Source organism: Hemitrygon akajei, chromosome 18 (genome assembly GCF_048418815.1).
Source record: "Hemitrygon akajei chromosome 18, sHemAka1.3, whole genome shotgun sequence".
NCBI lineage: Eukaryota > Metazoa > Chordata > Chondrichthyes > Myliobatiformes > Dasyatidae > Hemitrygon > Hemitrygon akajei.
Window position 1 is genome coordinate 412,431 of NC_133141.1, and position 17,718 is coordinate 430,148.

Consider the following 17,718-nt stretch of genomic DNA (forward strand, 5'->3'; position numbering starts at 1 on the left):
CTGATCAATCCCAAATGCTGACTGGTTGCTGGTTAAAGCTCTATTATGCTGCCGTGACCTGCTGCTTCCTTTTATCCTCAGGCAGTGGACCCAATTGGACTTGACTTCACAATCTACCTCATTATGATTTTGCATCATATTGTCTACCTGCACTGTTATTCTACATTGTTATTTTTTTAACCTTGTCTTCCTAAATGCACTGTGTAACAACTTGATCTGTATGAAAAATATACAAGATAAGCTTTTCACTGTGTCTTGGTACCTGTAACAATAATAAACAAATTCCAATTCCAAAAATGCATTCTAGTACATTTTAATCCAAACAGTCTTATGATGTTCACCTATTTTGATTGTTTTGTCATACGTGCATTGGTTGAAATTTGGGCTCCTTCAGCTTCCAGGTGCCAATTAGAAAACACCCAATGCAGAAAAAAAAAGATCAGGTTACTCGACTGCATCCATCTGGCACTGACTTTACAGAGACATTAAGCACACTGAGTTGGTACACAGACTGATCTGAATGCCATATGGGATTGCTCACTGGTACTTTTGTGGGTAACATTAAAACAGATGCACCCTGCGAAGAAGGAAAGTTGCCTTAGTTTGCTTTGTGTTTAACACTATCCTTAATTATCCTGTTATTGCTTTACTACACTGCATTAGAGCTTCTTAATTTTTGTTTCTCAGGGCCGTTGTTATGGTGGCAAATGCCATACCAGGGACAGGCAGTGCGATTTCATCTGGGGTCGTGGTAAGTATGAACACATAGAACATAGAATAGTATAGTACAGCACAATACAGGCCCTTCAGCCCACAATGTTGTGCCGAACACATCCTGACCTTAGAAATTACTAGGCTTACCCATAGCCCTCTATTTTACTAAGCACCATGTTCCTATCTAAAAGCCTCTTGAAAGACGCCATCGTATCCGCCTCCACCACCGTTGATGGCAGCCCATTCCACACACTCACCACTCTGAGTAAAAAAACTCACCCCTGACATTTCCTCTGGACCTACTCCTCAGCACCTTAAACCTGTGTCCTCTTGTGGCAACCATTTCAGCCCTGGGAAAAAGCCTTTGACTATCTACATGATCAATGCCTCTCATCATTTTGAACACCTCTATCAGGTCACCTCTCATCCTCCGTTGCTCCAACGAGAAAAGGCCGAGTTCACTCCACCTATTCTCATAAGGCAGGTAACATCCTTGTAAATCTCTTCTGCACCCTTTCTATGGCTTACACATCCTTCCTGTAGTGAGGCAACCAGAACTGAGCACAGTACTCCAAGTGGGGTCTGACCAGGGTCTGAGAAGCTGCAACATTACCTCTCGCCTCCTAAATTCAATTCCACAATTGATGAAGGCTAATACACCATACACCTTCTTAACCACAGAGACAACCTGCACTGCTACTTTGAGTGTCCTATGGACTCAGACCCCAAGATCCCTCTGATCCTCCACACTGCCAAGAATCTTACCATTCATACTATATTCTGCCATCATATTTGACCTACCAAAATGAACCACTTCACACTTATCTGGGTTGATCTCCATCTGCCACTTCTCAGCCCAGTTTAGCAATCCTGTCCATGTCCCGCTGTAACCTCTGACAGCCCTCCACACTATCCACAACACCCCCAACGTTTGTGTCATCAGCAAACTTACCAACCCATACCTCCACTTCCTCATCCAGGTCATTTATAAAAATCATGAAGAGTAGGGGGTCCCATAACAGATCCCTGAGGCACGCCACTCTTGACCGACCTCCATGCAAAATATGACTCGTCTACAACCACTCTTTGCCTTCTGTGGGCAAGCCAGTTCTGGATCCACAAAGCAATGTCCCCTTGGATCCCATGCCTCTTTACTTTCTCAATAAGCCTTGCATGGGGAACCTTATCAAATGCCTTGCTGAAATCCATATACACTACATCCACTGCTCTTCCTTCATCAATGTGTTTAGTCACATCCTCAAAAAATTCAATCAGGCTCATAAGGCACAACTTGCCCTTTACAAATCCATGCTGACTATTCCTTATCATATTATACCTCTCCAAATGTTCATAAATCCTGCCTCTCAGGATCTTCTCCATCAACTTACCAACCACTGAGTTAAGACTCACTTGTCTATAATTTACTGGGCTATCTCTACTCCCTTTTTTGAATAAAAGAACAACATCTGCAACCCTCCAATCCCCCAGAACCTCTCCTGTCCCCATTGATGATGCAAAGATCATCACCAGAGGCTCAGCAATCTCCTCCCTCGCCTCCTACAGTAGCCTGGGGGTATATTTCGTCCAGTCCCAGCAACTTATCCAACTTGATGCTTTCCAAAAGCTCCAGCGCATCCTCTTTCTTAATATCTACATGCTCAAGCTTTTCAGTCTGCTACAAGTCATCATTACAATCACTAAGATCCTTTTCCATATTAGTACTGAAGTATTCATTAAGTACCTCTGCTATTTCCTCCGGTTCCATACACACTTTCCTACTGTCACATTTGATACGTCCTATTCTTCCACATCTTATCCTCCTGCTCTTCACATACTTGTAAAATGCCTTGGGTTTTCCTTAATCCTGCCCGCCAAGGCCTTCTCATGGCCCCTTCTGGCTCTCCTAATTTCATTCTTAAGCTCCTTCCTAGTAACCTCATAATCTTCTAGATCTCTAGCATTACCTAACTCTCTGAACCTGTTGTAAGCTTTTCTTTTCTTCTTGACTAGATTTATTACAGCCTTTGTACACCATGGTTCCTGTACCCTACCATAACTTCCCTGTCTCATTGGAACGTACCTATACAGAGCTCTACACAAATATCCCCTGAATATTTGCCACATTTCTTCCATACTTTCCCCTGAGAAAATCTGTTTCCAATTTAAGCTTCCAATTTCCTGCCTGATTGCCTCAATTCCACTTACTCCAATTAAACTCTTTCCTAACTTATCTGTTCCAATCCCTCTCCAATGCTATGGTAAAGGAGATAGAATTATGATCACTATCTCCAAAATGCTCTCCCACTGAGAGATCTGACACCTGACTAGGTTCATTTCCCAATACCAGATCAAGTGCAGCCTCTCCTCTTGTAGGCTTACCTACATACTGTGTCAAGAAACCTTCCTAAACACACCTAACAAACTCCACCCCATCTAAACCCCTTGCTCTAGGGAAATGCCAATCGATATTTGGGAAATTAAAATCTCCCATCACAACAACTCTGTTATTATTACACCTTTCCAGGATCTGTTTCCATAGAACCATAGAACATTACAGCACAGAAACATACCTTTTGGCCCTTCTTGGCTGTGCCAAACCATTTTTCTGCCTTGTCCCACTGACCTGCACTTGGACCATATCCCTCCATATACCTCTCATCCATGTACCTGTCCAAGCTTCCCCTAAGTGTTAAAAGTGAGCCCGCATTTACCACTTATCTGGCAGCTCATTCCGCACTCCCACCACTCTGTGTGAAGAAGCCCCCCCTCATGTTTCCTTTAAACTTTTCCCCCCTTCAGCCTAACCAATGTCCTCTGGTTTTTTTCTCCCCTAGCCTCAGTGGAAAAAGCCTGCTCACATTCACTCTATCTGTACCCATCATAATTTTATATACCTCTATCAAATCTCCCCTCATTCTTCTACGCTCCAGGTTTCGGTTTGCCTATCTGCTCCTCAATATCTCTTTTATTATTAGGCGGCCTATAAAAAACACCCAGTAAAGTTATTGACCCCTTCCTGTTCCTAACCTCCACCCACAGAGACTCCATAGACAATCCCTCCATGGCATCCACCTTTTCTGCGGCCGTGACACTATCTCTGATAACAGTTCCACACCCCCACCTCTTTTCCCTCCCTCCCTGTCCTTTCTGAAACATCTAAAGCCCAGCGAGCCATCCAAGTCTCTGTAATGGCCACCACATCATATCTCCAAGTACTGATCCACACTCTAAGCTCACTTGTTTGTTCACAACACTCCTTGCATTAAAATAGACACATCTCAAGCCTTCAGTCTGAGTGCATCCCTTCTCCATCACCTGCCTATCCTCCATCTTGCACTGTCTACAAGCTTTCTCTATTTGTGAGCTGACCTCCTCTTCCCCAGTCTCTTCAGTTCAGTTCCCACCCCCCGAACAATTCTAGTTTAAAATCTCTTCAGTAGCCTTAGCAAACCTCCCCGTTAGGATATTGGTCCCCTGGGATTCAAGTGCAACCCGTCCTTTTTGTACAGGTCACTCCTGCCCCAAAAGAAGTCCCAATTATCCAGAAATCTGAATCCCTGCCCCCTGCTCCAATCCCTCAGCCACACATTTATCCTCCACCTCATTCTATTCCTATTCTCACTGTTGCGTGGCACAGGCAGTAATCCCGAGATTACTACTTTTGCGGTCCTGTCTCTCAACTTCCTTCCTAACTCCCTGTAGTCTTTTATCAGGACCTATTCCCTTTTCTTACCCATGTCATTGGTACCAATATGTACCATGACCGCTGGCTGTTCTCCCTCGCACCGCAGGATATCTTGGACGCAATCTGAAACATCCCGGACCCTGGCACCTGCGAGGCAAACTGCCATCCGAGTTTCTTTCCTGCATCCACAGAATCACCTGTCTGACCCCTTAACTATAGAGTCCCATTGTTAGGCTTGTTAGACACGATCTGCCCTTCACAAATCCATGCTGACTATCTCTGATCAACCACGATTCTCTAAATGCCCATGGATCCTATCTCTAAGAATCTTTTCCAACAGCTTTCCCACCACAGACCTAAAGCTCACTGGTCTATAATTACCCGGACAAACCCTACTACCTTTTTTGAACAAGGGAACAACATTCACTTCCCTCCAATCCTCCAGTACCATTCCCATGGGCAACGAGGACATAAATATCCTAGCCAGAGGCTCAGCAATCTCTTCCCTCACCTCATGGAGCAGCCTGGAGAAAATTCTGTCAGGCCTCGGGGACTTATCCGTCCTAATGTATTTTAACAACTCCAACACCTCTTCTCCCTTAATGTCAACATGCTCCAGAACATCAACCTCACTCATATTGTCCTCACCATCATCAAGTTCCCTCTCATTGGTGAATACTGAAGAGAAGTATTCATTGAGGACCTCGCTCACTTCCACAGCCTCAAGGCACATCTTCCCACCTTTATCTCTAATCGGTCCTATCTTCACTCCTGTCAACCTTTTGTTCTTCAAATAATTGAAGAATGCCTTGGGGTTTTCCTTTACCCTACTCGCCAAGGCCCTCTCATGCCCCCTTCTTGCTCTCCTCAGCCCCTTCTTGAGCTCCTTTCTTGCTACCCTATATTCCTCAATAGACCCATCTGATCCTTGCTTCCTAAACCTCATGTATGCTGCCTTCTTCCACCTGACTAGAATTTCCACCTCACTTGTCACCTATGGTTCCTTCACCCTACCATTCTTTATCTTCCTCACTGGGACAAATTTATCCCTACCATCCTGCAAGAGATCCCTAAACATCAAACACATGTCCATAGTATATTTCCCTGCAAAAACATCATCCCAATTCACACCTAGCCTCATAATTTGCCCTTCCCCCAATTAAAAGTTCTGTCCTCTCTGATTCTATCCTTTTCCATGATAATACTGAAGGCCAGGGAGCGGTGGTCACTCTCCCCTAGATGCTCACCCACTGAGAGATCTGTGACCTGACCCGGTTTGTTACCTAATACTAGATCTAGCATGGCATTCCCCCTAGTCGGCCTGTCAACATACTGTGATAGGAATCCGTCCTGAACACACTTAACAAACTCTGCCCCATCCAAACCATTGGAACTAATCAGGTGCCAAACAATATTAGGGAAGTTAAAGTCACCCATGATAACACCTTTCCAAAATCTGCCTCCCAATCTGCTCCTCGGTATCCCTGCTGTTACCAGGGAGCCTGTAGCATAATCCCAATAGAGTAACTGCTCCCTTCCTATTCCTGACTTCCACCCATACTAACTCAAAAGAGGATCCTGCTACATTACCCACCCTTTCTGTAGCTGTAATAGTATCCCTGACCAGTAATGCCACCCTTTCTCCCCTTTTTCCCTCCTCTCTGTCCCTTTTAAAGCACTGAAATCCAGGAACATTGAGAATCCATTCCTGCCCTGGTACCAGCCAAGTCTCTGTAACGGCCACTACATCAGAATTCCATGTATGTATCCAAGCTCTCAGTTAATCACCTTTGTTCCTGATGCTTCTTGCATTGAAGTACACACACTTTAGCCCTTCTACCTTATTATCTTTACACCCTTTATTCTGCTTCTTTTTCTTCAAAGCCTCTCTATATGTTAGATCTGGCTTTACTCCATGCACTTCTTCCACTGCTCTATCACTCCAGGTCCCATCCCCCTTGAAAATTAGTTTAAACCCTCCCAAACCATGCTAGCAAACCTACCTGCAAGGATATTGCTCCCCCTCAAGTTCAGGTGCAACCCATCCGATCTGTACAGTTCCCACCTTCCCCAGAAGAGATCCCAATGATCCAAAAATCTAAAACCCTGCCCCAACTCCTCAGCTATGCATTCAACTGCCATCTCCTCCAATTCTTACCAGCACAATCACATAGCACTGGCAGCAATCCTGAGAACGCCACCCTTGAGGTCCTGTTCTTCAGCCTTCTGTCTAGTTCCCGAAACTCACACTTCAGGACCTCATCCCTCTTCCTGCCTATGTCATTGGTACCAACATGTATCACAACTTCTGGTTGTTTTCCCTCTCATACCAGGATGTCATGCACCCGGTCAGAGACATCCCAGACCCTGACACCCAGGAGGCAACAAACCATGTGGGTGTCCTTCTCACATCCACAAAATCTCCTGTCTGCTCCCCTGACTATAGAGTCTCCAATGACGACAGCTCTCCTCTTCTCCGTCCCATCCTTCTGCACCACAGGGTCAGACTGATCCCTGATCAGTCATCCCCGCAAACAGTATCCAGAACAGTATACTTATTATTCAGGGGAATGGCCACAGGGGGACTCTGCACTACCTGTCTACTCACCTTCACTTTCCCCCCTCTGACTGTCACCCAACAACCTGCTTGTGGCAGCCTAGGTGTGACTACCTCCCTGTAGCTCTCATCAATGACCACCTCATTCTCCCTTATGAGTCAAAGTTCATCCAGCTGCTGCTCCAGATTCCTTACACAGTCTTCCATATCACCCAGCCACATGCACTTCTGGCAGATGTGACTCTGCAAGTTCTTCCAAGACTACCACATTCTCACATGAGAGGTACATCACCATCTCAGGAGGCATTGTAAAGCCTAACTGGGAGCAAGCTCATCCTCCCACCTCTTCAAGTTGAAGCCTCAAAGCTTCACTGGCTGCTCCACTTGAGCTACCCCTCTATTTATTTGAGTTTTTCAAACTGCCTGGTCACCTGACCTTGTTTGCCCAATCAGCTGCTTTCTGCTGAGCTATTCAAATCTTGATTGACTTGATTGCACAGTCCAACTGCCAAAACTGCCAGAATCTCTCGAGTCAAAGCCTCAAAGCTCCACTCCTTCACTGGCCCACTCACCCAATTGACTCAAGGGAAGGATTCCACCAGTTCCTAAATGGATCATTGTTTTATATTGACAAAGTAAAAATGTTGAATGTAACGTACTAATGAACGGATCAGAAAATTATCAACTATTTTCCAATATGGAGTTAAAAATCATGTAAATTTACATTAAAAATGAATACTTAAAAATTAATGCTTGAACCTTTTCTTCATTTTTATTATTTAGAATGTTTGAGTTGTATTGAGCAATGATTGTCAACAATGCAACATTGAATGTATATCAACGTAGAAGAAGTAGTAAATGTTTGTATATTAATTAGTCAAGAAATTCTTATTTCCTCTGCCTGGATTTTGCAGGGAAATGCCAATAGTACCACACAGAACTGTCAACATTTTCCCACGTGATGGTCCTGAGTATCCTTCACCACTACGGATAATCCAGCCTGTTCCTTACACTAGTTGCACAGCTGCATTTATTTTCTGCACCGTCACAGATTCAATCAATCTGTGAGCCCTCACTATCATGGATGTACTGCTCATCATCACTGGACATCCATGATAGTGAGGGCTCACAGCTCGACTGGATCTGTGGCAAGGTGCAGAAAATAAATGTAGGTTCTGAAGCCCTAATTCCTGCCGTTCTGAAGGTTTATTGTCAGCTCGGGTTACTGAAGATTGAAGACATATGTAAAAAAAAGTCAAATAAATTTAAAAATCAGGATTATTTTAATAAAAGTGGTAATTAACTCTAAACATAATGATGACCTAATGAAAACATTAATGTCAAGTAAAATAACACAAAATAGATATTTGGCTTTTTTTTTGAAGTTGTTAATTCTATACAAATGAACAGGATTGCACAAGAATCTGACATTTTATGTCAGCTCATGATGATCTCTGCCCTGAACTTGGTGGTGAGTCTGTTGGCATATCAGGAGGTCAGATGCATCAATATCTGACCTCTAACTTGTCTCTGATAACTGCATTGCGATGTGTAGGCCAGAACTCTGTGATGAATTAATCTGCAGAGAATACCTTACCAGCAGTTCGCTACCAAAGTTAGTGCATTTTGGATGTGTGATCAATGTCATAAGAGAGGTACTTAAAAGACAAGAACTTATTTAGATTATTTCTTTTGCCTCTACCTGTTCCCTGGCCTGCTACTAGAATAGGTCCTGTTGTTGGCCACAGTTCATGTAAATGCATGAGCCCAACAGACTTGAGGATTAATTTGATGTGAAAAACTAGAAGGCTGTAAATGGTTTGATTTTGTTTAAGGTTCCACAGATCGGATATGTTATGAAAAGCTAAATGTTGATGGAACTGAAAAGGGAAACTGTGGTAAAGATGGACAGAACTGGCTTCAGTGCAGCAAGCAGTAAGTAGCTACCATTTAACTAACAACATTGAAATCTAGCAACGTTTTGCCTGAACTCCATTGTTATTTCTCCTGGGTTGTTTTTTTTCTTTCTCATTTATAGACTTGTATTTGTATCCATGACAAAGGAGCCTAATAGTCCCAAGTGAGTTTGCTGTTCCACTGTGCCATACTGTTCTTAAAGCCTTTTGTTAATTCCATCCTATTGCACTCAACAGAGCTGCCCTCTAGGTCCCAGCTGAGCTAATGTAAAGAGACCTTATCATGTGACTTTCCTTTTCCAAAGTGTTCTCACCAAATCTTCACCAACATCCAAAAGAGCCCCAGCTAGTCCTAATCCTATTAGTTCTTCACCAATATCTTTTGAACTTCCCATGTGAATCAAGAATCAAATAAAATTTAGGACATGGAGACGATTTGGCTCATTGTGCTATACTAGCTGAAAAATAGTTGCACAGAATAGTGGTCAGTTTCTCTGAAATCTGTGGGCAACCAATCAACAGAGAGGGATTCATTAGAAAGGGGGAATAAAAGTAATGCAGGTGCAAGCAAAGCAGCCATTCTTTTGAGTGTGCCAATGTTTAGAGTGGCTTTGGCACATCAGGCTTGGGAGTGGTAGGGAATCTGGTAAGTTTCTCTTTTTGTTCTTTTTTCTTCATTCCTTATTTGTTAGGGAATGATAGTGTAGTGAGAATGGCTTTGGGGCAGTATTTTGTACTGTGTGTGCGAGTCTCCCAGATAAACTATCTGCACCAGGTGCACCAAGCTGGAGCTGCAGCTTGATGACCTTTGTCTCATGGGAAAATAAAGAGGTGATCAATAGAAGCAAGAGGGAGTAGTCACCACTAGGTTTCAGGAGAAAGGTAACTAGGTGACTGTCAGGAGAAGGAAGGGAAATGCACAGCCAGTGCAGAGCACTCCTGTGGCTGTTCCCTCAATAATAAGTACACAATTTTAGATACAATTGAGAGGGACGACCTACCGGGGGAAGCCACAGTGACCGGGTATCTGGTACTGTGGCTCAGAAGAGCAGAGGGGTGAAGAGGATTGCAGTGTTGATAGGGGATTCCATCATTAGAGGAACATAGACAAGGGTCTATCGGTGTGATAGAGACACCCATACAATAATTTGCCTCACTGGTGCCAAAATCAGGGATATCTCAGATCATGTCCATGGCATTCTCAATGGCATGGGTGAGCAGCAAGAAGTCTTGGTGCATATTGATACCAATAACATTGGTAGACAAGGTGAGGAGGTACTGAAGAGACATTTTAGGAAGCTAGGTAGGAAGCTGTAAAACAGGACCTCCAGGAGAGTAATCTCTGGATTGCTGCTTGGGCCATGTGCCAGAGAAGATAAGAATAGGATGATTTAGCAGATGAAAGCATGGCTCAGGAATTGGTGCAGGAGGCAGGGGTTCGGATTTATGGATCATTGGGATCTCTTCTGGGGAACGTGCGACCTGTACACAAGGGTGTTGCACATAAACCCAAGGGAGTCCAATATCCTTGCAGGCAGGTTTGCTGGAGTTGTTCTGGAGGCTTTTAAATAATTTGGCAGGGGGATGGGAAACATAGTGATAGTGCTGAGGACAAAGCAGTTAGTTTACAAACAAAGGCAATCTGTAATGAGACTCCTAGCAAGGAGAGGCTGATGACAGGACAAAATTGCAGTCAACTGGATGAGTTACAATGTAAAAGACAGACAATATTGAAAACGGTGAATACAGGACTGGAGGTATTATATTTGAATGTGCACAGTATACAGAATAAGGTAGATGAACTTGTAGCACAGTTGCAGATTGGTCAGGTGTGATTTTGCAGGCATCACTGAATCATGACTGAAAGAGGATTATAGCTGGGAATTTAACATCCAAGGATACACATTGTATTGTAAGTACAGGCAGATAGACAGAGGAGGTGGTTTTGCTCTGATGTAAAAATTGAAATCAAATCAATAAAAAGAAGTTACATAGGGTCGGAAGGTGTTGAATCATTATGGGTAAAACTAAGGAACTGCAAGGGTAAAAAGACCCTAATGGGAGAACCCCAAGAAGTAGTGAGGATGTGGCATACAAATTACAATGGGAAATAGAAAATGCATGCCAAAAGGGCAATGTTACAATGTTACAATGTCATGGGGGAGTTCAATATGCAGGAAGATTGGAAAAATCAGGTTGGTGCTGGATTCCAAGAATTTCTAGAATGTATACAAGATGGCTTTGTAGAGCAGCTCGTGGTTGAGCCCAATAGGGGATCAACTATTCTGGATTGGGTATTGCTCAATGAATTGGAATTGTTTAGAGATTTTAAGGTAAAGGAACCCTTAAGGGAAAGTGATCATCATATGACTGAATTCACCCTGAAATTTGAGGAGGAGAAGCTAAAGTCAGCTGTATCGGTAGAGTAAAGGGAATTACAGAGGCTTGAGAGAGGAGCTGGCCAAAATTGATTGGAAAAGAACACTGGCAGGGATGATGGCAGAGCAGCAATGGCTGGAATTTCTGTAAGCAATTCGGAAGGCACGTGATAAATACATCCCAAAAAGGAAGAAGTATCCCAAAGGCACGATGACACAACCGTGGCTGACAAGAGAAGTCAAAACCAACATAAAAGCTGAAGAGAGGGCATATAATATGGAGCAAATTAGTGGGAAGTTCAAGGATTGGGAAGATTTTAAAAGCCAACAGAAGGCAGTGAAAATTCATTAAGAAGGTAAAGATGAAATATATATGGAAAGTAAACTTGCCAATAATATTAAAGAGGATACCAAAAGATTCTTTAGATACATAAACTGTAAAAGAGAGGCTAGAGTGGATGTCGGACCACTGGAAAACAATGCCAGAGAGAGTAATGGGGATCAAGGAAATGGCAGATGAACTGAATAAGTATTTTGCACCAGTCTTCACTCTTGAAGACATCAGCAATATGGTCGAAGTTCCAGAGCGTCAGAGATCAGAAGTGGGTGAAATTACCATTACAAGGGAGAAAGTTCTTGGGAAACTATAAAGGTCTGAAGGAAGATAAATTACCTGGATCAGATGGTGTACACCTCAGAGCTCTGAAAGACGTGGCTGAAGGGATTGTGGAGGGATTAGTAATGATCTTTCAAGAATCACTAGATGGAATGGTTCTGAAAGAATCGAAAATTGTAAATATCACTCCACTCTTCAAGACAGGAGAAAGGCAGAAGAAAGGAAATTATCGGCCAGTTAGTCCGACCTCAGTGGTTGGGAAGATGTTGGAATTGATTGTTAAGGATGAGGTCTCAGGGTACTTGGACACACCTGATAAAATACACCTTGGTCAGCATGGTTTTCTCAAGGGAAAATCTTGCCTGACCAATCTGTCAGCATTCTTTGAAGAAATAACAAGCAGGATAGACAAAGGAGAATTGATTGATATTGTGTACTTGGATTTTCAGGAGGCCTTTGACAAGGTGCCACACTTGAGGCTGCTAAACCAGATAAGAGCAGGGATATAAAACCAGATATCTATAAAACCAGATAAGAGTATTACAGGGAAGATTCTAGCATGGATAAAGCAGTGGCTGATTGGCAGGAGGCAAAGAGTGGGAATAAAGGGAGCCTTTTGTTGTTGGCTGCCAGCGACTAATGGTGTTCCACAGAGGTCTGTGTTAGGACTGATTCTTTACATTATACAGTATGTCCCGGTTGAGTCAATGGTGAAGAAGGTGAATGCAATGTTGGCATTCATTTCTAGAGGAATAGAGTATAGGAGCAGGGATGTGATGTTGAGACTGTATAAGGCACTGGTAAGACCTCACTTGGAATACTGTGTGCAGTTTTAGGCTCCTTATTTAAGAAAGGATGTGCTGACATTGGAGAGGATTCAGAGAAGATTCACTAGAATGATTCCGGGAATGAGAGGGTTAACATTTGAGGAACGTTTGACCGCTCTTGGACTGTACTCCTTGGAGTTTAGAAGAACATGACTTAAGGATTGAAGGGCGCCCATTTAGCCAGAGGGTGGTGAATCTGTGGAATTTGTTGCCACGGGCAGCAGTGGAAGTCAAGTCATTTGATGTATTTAAGGCAGAGATTGATAGGTATCTGAGTAGCCAGGGCATCAAAGGTTATGGTGAGAAGGCGGGGGAGTGGAACTGAATGGGAGAATGGATCAGCTCATGATAAAATGGCGGAGCAGACTCGATGAGCCGAATGGCCAACTTCTGCTCCTTTGTCTTATGGTCTTATGGTCAATGTCTTGGATGATGGAAATGATGGCTTTGTTGCAAGGTTTGTGGATGACATGAAGATACGTGGAGGGGCAGGTAGCTTTGAGGAAGTAGAAAGGATAGAGAAATGACAGGAATGAAAGGGTTACTATATAAGTAACATCTGGCAGCTCTTGGGTTGTATTCCCTGGAGTTCAGCAGGATGAGGGGGGGGATCTCATAGAAACATTCCAAATGTTAAAAAGCCTGAACAGATTAGATATGGCAAAGTTAACATAGAAACATAGAAACCTACAATGCAATACAGGCCCTTTGGCCCACAATGAGCATAGGAATAAGCTGAGGTGGACGATAAATGTGTGGCTGAGGGATTGGAGCAGGGAGCAGGGATTCAGATTTCTGGATCATTGGGACCTCTTTTGGGGCAGGTGTGACCTGTACAAAAAGGACGGGTTGCACTTGAATCCCAGGAGGACCAATATCCCAGCAGGGACGTTTGCTAAGGCTGTTGGGGAGAGTTTAAACTAGAATTGTTCAGGGGTGGGAACCAAACTGAAGAGACTGGGGAAGAGGCAGTTAGCTCACAAATAGAGGAAGCTTGGAGACAATGTGTGAGGGAGGATAGGCAGGTGATAGGCAGGTGATAGCAGACAGACGGTTTGAGATATGTCTATTTTAACACAAGAAGCATTGTGAACAAAGCGGATGAGCTTAGAGCGTAGATCAGTACTTGGAGCTATGATGTGGTGGCCATTACAGAGACTTGGATGCCTCAGGGATAGAGAGACTGTACTTGATTTATTATTGGGAAATGTACCTGGTGAGGTGTCAGATCTCTCAGTAGGAGAGCATTTTGGAGACAGTAATCATAATTCTATCTCCTTTACAATAGCATTGGAGAGAGATAGGAACAGACAAGTTAGAAAACGTTTAATTGGAGTAAGGGGAATTATGAGGCTGTCAGGCAGGAAATTGGAGGCTTAAATTGGAAACAGATGTTCTCAGGGAAAAGTACGGAAGAAATGTGGCAAATGTTCAGGGGATATTTGTGTGGAGTTCTGTATAGTTACGTTCCGATGAGACTGGGAAGTTACGAGGTACCATACCCTTGTATGGTAGGGTACTGGAACCATGGTGTACAAAAGCTGTAATAAATCTAGTCAAGAAGAAAAGAAAAGCTTACAAAAGGTTCAGAGAGCTAAGTAATGTTAGTGATTTAGAAGATTATAAAGCTAACAGGAAGGAGCTTAAAAAGGAAATTAGGAGAGCCAGAAGGGGCCATGAGAAAGCCTTGCTGGGCAGGATTAAGGAAAACCCGAAGGCATTCTACAAGTATGTGAAGAGCAAGAGGATAAGATGTGAAAGAATAGGACCTATCAAGTGTGACAGTGGGAAAGTGTGTATGAAACCGGAGGAAATAGCAGAGGTACTTAATGAATACTTTACTTCAGTATTCATAATGAAAAAGTATCTTGGTGATTGTAGTGAATACTTGCAGCAGACTGAAAAGCTTGAGCATGTAGATATCAAGAAAGAGAATGTGCTGGAGCTTTTGGAAAGCATCAAGTTGGATAAGTTGCCAGGACTGGATGAGATGTACCCCAGGCTACTGTGGAAGGTGAGGGAGGAGATTGCTGAGCCTCTGGCGATGATCTTTGAATCATCAATGGGGATGGGTGAGCTTCCAAAGGATTGGAGGGTTGCGGATGTTGTTCCTTTATTCAAGAAAGGGAGTAGAGATAGCCCAGGAAGTTATTGAACAGTGAGTCTTACCTCAGTGGTTGGTAAGTTGATGGAGAAGATCCTGAGAGGCAGGATTTATGAACATTTGGAGAGGTATAACATGATTAGGAATAGTCAGCATGGCTTTGTCAAGGGTAGGTCGTGCCTTACAAGCTTGATTGAATTTTTTGAGGATGTGACTGAACACATTGATGAAGGAAGAGCAGTGGATGTAGTGCATATGGATTTCAGCAAGGCATTTGATAAGGTACCCCATGCAAGGTTTATTGAAAAAGTAAGGAGGCATGGGATCCAAGGGGACATTGCTTTGTGGATCCAGAACTGGCTTGCCCACAGAAGGCAAAGAGTGGTTGTAGATGGGTCATATTCTGCATGGAGTTCAGTAACCAGTGGTGTGCCTCAGGGATCTGTTCTGGGACCCTTACTCTTCGTGATTTTTATAAATGACCTGGGTGAGGAAGTGGAGGGATGAGTTATTAAGTCTGCTGATGACACAAAGGTTGGAGGTGTTGTGGATAGTGTGGAGGGCTGTCAGAGGTTACAGCGGGACATTGATAGGATTCAAAACTGGGCTGAGAAGTGGCAGATGGAGTTTGACCCAGATAAGTGTGATGTGGTTAATTTTGGTAGGTAAAATATGATGACAAAATATAGTATTAATGGTAAGACTCTTAGCTGTGTGGAGGATCAGAGGGATCTTGGGGTCCCAGTCCATAAGACACTCAAAGCAGCTGCGCAGGTTGACTCTGTGGTTAAGAAGGCATACAGTGCATTGGCCTTCCTCAACAATGGAACTGAGTTTAGGAGCTGAGAGGTAATGTTGCAGCTATATAGGACCCTGGTCAGACTCCACTTGGAGTACTGTGCTCATTTCTGGTCACCTCACTACAGGAAGGATATGGAAACCATAGAAAGGGTGCAGAGGAGATTTACAAGGATGTTGCCTGGACTGGGGAGCATGCCCTATGAGAATAGGTTGAGTGAACTCGGCCTATTCTCCTTGGATTGAAGGAAAATGAGAAGTGACCTGACGGAGGTGTATAAGATGATGAGAGGCATTGACCGTGTGGATAGTCAGAGGCTTTTTCCCAGGGCTGAAATGACTAAAATGAGAGGGCACAGTTTTAAGGTGCTTGGAAGTCGGTGCAGAGGAGATGTCAGGGGTAAGTTTTTTACGCAGAGAGTGGTGTGTGCGTGGAATGGGCTGTTGGCGACGATAGTGGAGAGGATACAATAGGGTCCTTTAAGAGACTCCTGGATAGGTACATGGAGCTCAGAAAAATAGAGGGCTATGGGTAACCCTAGGTTATTTCTAAAGTAAGTACATGTTCTGCACAGCATAGAACATAGAAAAACATAGAAAACCTACAGCACAATACAGGCCTTTTGGCCCAGAAAGTTGTGCCGAACATGTCCCTACCTTAGCAATTACTAGGGTTACCCATAGCCCTCTATTTTTCTAAGCTCCACCTACCTATCTAAAAGCCTCTTGAAAGACGCCATCGTATCCGCCTCCACCACCGTTGACGGCAGCCCATTCCACACACTCACCACTCTGAGTAAAAAACCTTACCCCTAACATCTCCTCTGTACCTACTCCCCAGCACCTTAAACTTGTGTCCTCTTGTGGCAATCATTTCAACCCTGGGAAAAAGCCTCTGACTATCCACATGATCAATGCCCCTCATCATCTTATACATCTCTATCAGGTCACCTTTCATCCTCCTTCGCTCCAAGGAGAAAAGGCAGAGTTCACTCAGCCTATTCTCATAAGGCATGCTCCCCAATCCAGGCAACATCCTTGTAAATCTCCTCTGCACACTTTCTATGGTTTCCACATCCTTCCTGTAAAGAGGGGACCCAGAACTGAGCACAGTACTCCAAGTGAGGTCTGACCAGGGTCCTATATAGCTGCAACATTCACCTCCTAAATTCAATTCCACGATTGATGAAGGCCAATACACCATACATCTTCTTAACCACAGAGTCAACCTGCGCAGCTGCTTTGAGCGTCCTATGGACTCAGACACCAAGATCCCTCTGATCACCCACACTGCCAAGAGTTTTACCATTAATGCCATCATATTTGACCTCCCAAAATGAACCACTTCACACTTATCTGGGTTGAACTCGATCTGCCACTTTTCAGCCCAATTTTGCATCCTATCAATGTCCCGTTGTAACCTCCAACAGCCCTCCACACTATCCACAACACCTCCAACCTTTGTGTCATCAGCAAGCTTACTAACCCATCGCTCCACTTCCTCATCCAGGTCATTTATGAAAATTACGAAGAGTAAGGGTCCCAGAAAAGATCCCTGAGGCACTCCACTGGTGACCAACCTCCATGCGGAATATGACCCATCTACAACCACTCTTTGCTTTCTGTGGCAAGCCAGTTCTGGATCCACAAAGCAATGTTCCCTTGGATCCCATGCCTCCTTACTTTCTCAATAAGCCTTGCATGGGGTACCTTATCAAATGCCTTGCTGAAATCCATATACACTACATCTACTGCTCTTCCTTCATCAATGTGTTTAGTTACATCCTCAAAAAATTCAGTCAGGCTCGTAAGACACGACCTGCCCTTGACAAAGCAATGCATAATAAAATATCTTGAGTAAATGTAGAGAGGTTCAGAATGAGTCATTATTTGTGCAAAATGTTTAGGGTGTAGAAGCATAAATTGACCACTGGGCTCTGCCTGTCTGAATTCTGTAGCATAATTCTTTAGCTTAACTTCCTGGACACTCATAATCTTTTTAGGTTTGTATGGCAAAAGGTTATGGGTCCATGCAAGATAAATATATGAAGGGTAGATACAGTCCTTTTCAAATAGCAAGTAACACATTTGTGTGCTTGTCTCTACTTGAACCAAGTATTGGA

General features: G+C 43.6%; 1 protein-coding gene across 5 annotated transcripts in view; it reads left to right on the plus strand.

The window, feature by feature from the left end:
- adam11 (ADAM metallopeptidase domain 11) overlaps positions 1–17,718 on the plus strand; it is a 376,715-nt gene that overhangs the window by 314,752 nt on the left and 44,245 nt on the right. For all 5 annotated transcript variants that reach the window (XR_012101994.1, XM_073070643.1, XM_073070642.1 and 2 more), the window contains exons 20-21: positions 688–751; positions 8,792–8,891. Coding sequence is in view for 4 of the 5 variants with exons in the window: in XM_073070643.1 (XP_072926744.1) it covers positions 688–751; positions 8,792–8,891 (164 nt within the window). In the remaining variant the exon portion in view is untranslated. The remainder of the gene's footprint in view (positions 1–687; positions 752–8,791; positions 8,892–17,718) is intronic.